The sequence below is a fragment of the Glycine max genome, chromosome 18, assembly GCF_000004515.6.
Source record: "Glycine max cultivar Williams 82 chromosome 18, Glycine_max_v4.0, whole genome shotgun sequence".
Taxonomy (NCBI): Eukaryota; Viridiplantae; Streptophyta; class Magnoliopsida; order Fabales; family Fabaceae; genus Glycine; species Glycine max.
This window is the reverse complement of record NC_038254.2, coordinates 22,024,264-22,029,570: the sequence shown is the minus strand read 5'-3', so window position 1 is coordinate 22,029,570 and position 5,307 is coordinate 22,024,264. Positions and strand designations below refer to the sequence as shown.

At 35.5% G+C, this 5,307-nt stretch overlaps 1 protein-coding gene across 1 annotated transcript; it reads left to right on the top strand.

Annotated features, from left to right (window-relative positions):
* The first annotated feature begins 1,555 nt into the window (after positions 1–1,555).
* Positions 1,556–4,727, top strand: LOC100787888 (high affinity nitrate transporter 2.5). The gene is made up of 2 exons (XM_003551986.5): positions 1,556–3,257; positions 4,198–4,727. The coding sequence occupies exons 1-2, from the start codon at positions 2,098–2,100 to the stop codon at positions 4,568–4,570; spliced, it is 1,533 nt and encodes a 510-aa protein (XP_003552034.1). The 5' UTR covers positions 1,556–2,097; the 3' UTR covers positions 4,571–4,727.
* Positions 4,728–5,307: the final 580 nt, after the last annotated feature.

Below are 5,307 nucleotides of genomic sequence, written 5' to 3'. Positions count from 1 at the left end.
TCATTTACCAACATCGGTTTGTCCAAAAAATCAATGTTAAGGAAGTCATGTGAACATTAATATCGTTTAATTAAAAAAACCGATGTTAACTTATCATTTTCCAACATCGTATTTTTGAAAAATCAATGTTATCGAAGTGATATTAACATCGGTTTTTTAAAAACCAATGTTAATCTAATGTGTTAACATCGGTTATTTAAAAAATCGATGTTAAGAAACTCACGTTATTTGCCATTATGCCACCGAGTTTTTGTTAACATCGGTTTTATCAAAAGCCGATGTTAACTTAGCGATGTTAAATCTACATTTTGTAGTAGTGAACGAAGATGATACAATAAAAAAAAATATAGCAAAATAATGATAGAAAGATATAGTGTTTTGTTGATGCATTTTAAAATTTAAGTTGTCAATCTTATATATAGTGTTTGTAAAGGTTAATAAAATCATTTAATTACAAACTGCAATTATTTGTAACTTTTAAAATAGTAATAATAGAAAACCTTTTGAAAGAAAAATAAATAACACACAAATATTTGATCTAAAACAAATAAAAATATAATTGTTTCTCCAATAAATGTTATAAAAGAATAGAATATTATTTGTTAAAATATTAAAATGATAAGCAATACTTAACTTTCCAAAGCAAAATAATTATATGGCGGAGACAAAAGTCAAATGTAACAAAATTCAAATCAAAGTGGTCTAGAAAACAATGTATCTAACTAGACACAAAATAATATGATGGGTGGACATGGAAAACCATTTGTGACTTACCTCTTCAACAATTTCTTTTGAGAAAGGAACCTAACTTCTTCCACCATAATTAAATATCCTCCGTCTGGATTAAATATTGATTGAAGGTGAAATCAAATAATGTTCACTTAGGTATTTAGTGGACTATTACAATTTTATCCTTGTAAAGGATGCTTTAACGGGTTGAGAGGAATGATATTTATAAATGATTATTGGTCTGGACCTTTAAGTGATGTGAGATTTTGTGTCTACTAAACATAATTAATTATAATTACAAGTCGATTTTTCTTGCTTAAACCTTATAGTCATCACGTTTAAAACACAAAAATATATGCTATAAAAATTAACCCTCCCGTGGAAATTTGAGAGCTACCTAATATGCTTGTGCTCTATGATAGTAGCACATAAGTGTTAGGATACCATTGTCATTTTACAAACATAGAGAGAAAAAAATGCTTAGTTAATAGTTAATTATGCACAGAAGCAACCTCAACCTACCAAAAGAAAACCTCATACATTATCAATAATACGATTTCCTCAACTTCACACTTCAAACAGATTCCAAAGTCAATGCTCGCTATTGTTTGCAAGAATCGTTCCTTCAAGCAATTCCCTGGCCTGAAATGAATCGTACAATATACAACTAGTTGGTCTCATCAACTTTTAGTCAAAATTTGAATTTTCGCTTCATTTCATAAGTCCCTTTCTTTTGTCTTTGACTTCCAACTGGTTCACTCTTCCCACATTAAAAACAAAGTAAAAAAAAATAAAAAAATGAGACTCGGCTTACGGAGGAGTGTTTAACCTCCCAACTGTGCCTCTCTTACAAATGAAAAGTCATCTGTTACAGACACAATTCTCCGAGTCTCAGTTTTCTGAACCAATCTGCTACTGAATTGAAGTTTCAAAAACTGCCAGCCTTCAAAAGACAAGAGCATCTACTTTTATATCTTTTACTTAGCTATCTTGGTATATCTCTATTACTCTTCCTCATATGAATCAAAAGAATATGCCAGATTTTTAGTAGACAATGACATAAAAAATAGTTATTGCAGACAACCCTAGAAAGAGGAGTAGTAGACTTTAGCTGTTAGCAGTTAGCACCATTTTAAATTCCATCAATCAACATGAACATTTCTCATTCACTTTCCTACTAAGAGACAGAAAAAGTGGTTGGCTTGTTTTAGTTTACCTTGGTGCCCATAACAGTATTGAAACAAACTTGGTGTGTAATGTAACACACACACACACACAAAGGTCTTATAGTTATATATACCAAACCAAATCAAAAGCTCAACACTGACCCTTGTATCTTCTTAGGCCAGTCCAATCTAAGAGAAAAACATGGATCTAGAACTCCCTGCTCATGCTGCAACTGTGAATGAATCTCAACAACAAAAGTTTGCTCTACCTGTGGATTCTGAAAACAAGGCAACTGTGTTCAGATTATTTTCCTTTGCCAAACCCCACATGAGAGCCTTTCACCTATCATGGGTCTCTTTCTTCGCATGCTTTGTGTCTAGCTTTGCTGCACCACCTCTTCTCCCCATAATCCGCGACAACCTCAACCTCACAGCCACTGACATTGGAAATGCCGGTGTGGCATCAGTCTCAGGTGCTGTCTTTGCAAGAATTGCAATGGGAACAGCCTGTGACTTGGTCGGACCGCGCCTCGCCTCTGCATCATTAATCCTCCTCACAGCACCATTTGTGTACTTCACTTCCATCATCAACTCAGCCACCTCTTATCTTCTAGTCCGGTTCTTCACCGGCTTCTCCCTCGCCACCTTTGTGTCCACGCAGTTCTGGATGAGCTCCATGTTCTCTGCTCCGGTGGTCGGTTCGGCCAACGGACTCTCCGGTGGATGGGGAAACCTTGGAGGAGGGGCTACCCAGCTCATCATGCCCCTTGTGTTCTCCCTCATCCGCGACATTGGCGCTACCAAATTCACCGCTTGGAGGATTGCATTCTTTGTCCCTGCCATGTTCCAAATGCTCACAGCATTCTCAATTCTGATATTTGGTCAGGACATGCCTGATGGGAACTTCCGCCGCTTGAAGAAGTCAGGGGAAAAAGCCAAAGATGATTTTTCAAGAGTCTTATATCACGGTGTTACAAACTATAGGGGATGGATTCTGGCGTTGACTTATGGATACTGCTTTGGGGTGGAGTTGACCATAGACAACATCATAGCTGAGTACTTCTATGACAGGTTTAATCTGAAACTCCACACTGCTGGAATCATTGCTGCAAGCTTTGGCTTGGCTAACATATTTTCTAGGCCTGGTGGGGGTTATATATCTGATGTAATGGCAAAGAGGTTTGGCATGAGGGGAAGATTGTGGGCTTTATGGATATGCCAAACCTTGGCTGGTGTTTTCTGCATAATTCTTGGCCTGGTGGGATCTCTAAGTGTATCCGTGGTTGTTATGATCATATTCTCTGTGTTCGTCCAAGCCGCGTGTGGAATGACCTTTGGGATTGTTCCTTTTGTCTCCAGAAGGTATGTTTTTGAGTCATTATGTTTCAATCACACTTGAGTTTTTATCTTTAGTCTCAGGAAGTGTTTGATTTCTATTTCCAGAAATTGTTTGTAGTTTGTAAGAAACAACAAAGAAAATGGAACACTGACATCGAGTTCTTGTCTCTTCACACACAACAACACTCTGGGTCATCCTTGAATTAGAAACACAAAACAAAAGAAGAGGATGAGAAAACATCTCTCAATTGTCTACTTTTGATTTTTAAAACATTTGTTTGGAAAAGTTTTCAAAGATTTTGTACGAGAAATTGATTGTTGAGAAGTATGAAATTATTTTTAAAAGCAGATTTTAAAACCAAAAAGTGAGAAGCGAATCAAACATGTGCTTATTAAAGTGCTTTGCTTATTCTCCACTATGTACAAATCATTATTTAGCAATTGTTTCTACCCAATACCCATAGCATTATTTAGCAAATTTTGCAAATTCAATATTTCCATTATAGTAGTCAATAGTTAAGTGTCAGACTCAGATTAACCACAAAGGGGAGAAAATATGAGAACAAAAGAAATCTCAATTTAGTAGTCTAATTTGTTATAAGCTATCAGATCACCGGGCACAGCAAGCAAAGTCATCCTTAAGTATATATGTAACAGGTTAATAAGACATATGATTCTCTTACACATAGCACATGTTTCATGCATCTTCTTTCCTTTTTTAGACTAGCAGTAAAGATAATTCTTAACAGCTCTGTTTTTACCAACAAGTGATTCCAAAGCTGACAATAAATTTCAACACAATAAATATGTGCAATCACAGTCACATGCACACTTAACACAAGCGTGAAAGCTGGTAAAGTTTGTTTACAAAAAGAGATATATAAACAAAGTGCATAGCTCTATGCCAATAATTCTTTTGTGATTAATTCTAACAATATGCATTAGCATACACATATATTTTCAGGTCATTAGGGGTCATATCTGGAATGACAGGAGGAGGAGGCAATGTGGGTGCAGTTGTGACCCAGTTAATTTTCTTCAAAGGATCCAAGTTTTCAAAAGAAAGAGGAATCACTCTAATGGGAGCCATGATCATAATATGCACCCTGCCAATATGTTTAATCTACTTTCCACAATGGGGTGGCATGTTTTCTGGTCCTTCATCTAAAAAAGTGACAGAAGAAGATTACTACTTGGCTGAGTGGAACTCAAAGGAGAAGGAGAAAGGCTCTCATCATGCAAGCTTGAAATTTGCTGATAACAGCAGAAGTGAAAGGGGCAGAAAACTGAATGCTTCGACCGAGCCTACTGAGGAAATCACACCCCCACATGTTTGATTGCTCCTCTTGCCTCTTGAACTTGTTAATGTTAACCCTTGTACCTTCACTAAGTCTGTCCCTCAAGTTTGTGATATCAAATCAATGTGTGTTCATATGTTTGCTGTATAATGAAGCTTTCCTTGGGAAGTGAAATGGTGCCAAGCCTGTTTAAACATTCTGATTTGATATCTTGTTATTCCTTACTCTAGATCCACAAGCTTTGATTTGATAACTTTGTATAGTCTTCGGTAACATCCCACCCTTAGTAACCTCTGGTCTCGATTATAAACAAAATTAAAAATTACTTAACATTAATTAAAAAAATCAGTTAAAATCATTTAATTTTGTTAATCCCACTTAGAAAATAAGTTCCTTTGTGATACAAGAAATGCTCAATTAAACTAATTCCTATTCTTGTGGTAATTGAATTTTAGTTGGACTCTTTAGGATTAGTGATAATTCATTGGTTCTTTGAAAGACTAAACCTACTCTCCTGATTTTTTAAGTCTCAAGTTCAATTCTTACAAGTCCAATATTTAGGTTTAGCTCTAAGTTCTATCTAAATATCTAAATATCCACATGATGTAAATAAGTTGTCAGTAAATACACATGAATAAACTTCAATATGAATTAAATGAAAAGATAGTCAAACATTAACAAAAGAGTGAAAATAATTAATCCACCTCATCAACGTATCACAGTACGATAACGCCCAATTCTAAAAACTACTCAAGCATGGACCTAATGGAACCGGA

Coding starts and splice junctions, on each gene's coding strand:
- LOC100787888 (XM_003551986.5), top strand. CDS start 2,098: ATGGATCTAGAACTCCCTGCTCATGCTGCAACTGTGAATGAATCTCAA. Junction 3,258..4,197: donor GTTCCTTTTGTCTCCAGAAG/GTATGTTTTTGA, acceptor ATATATTTTCAG/GTCATTAGGGGTCATATCTG.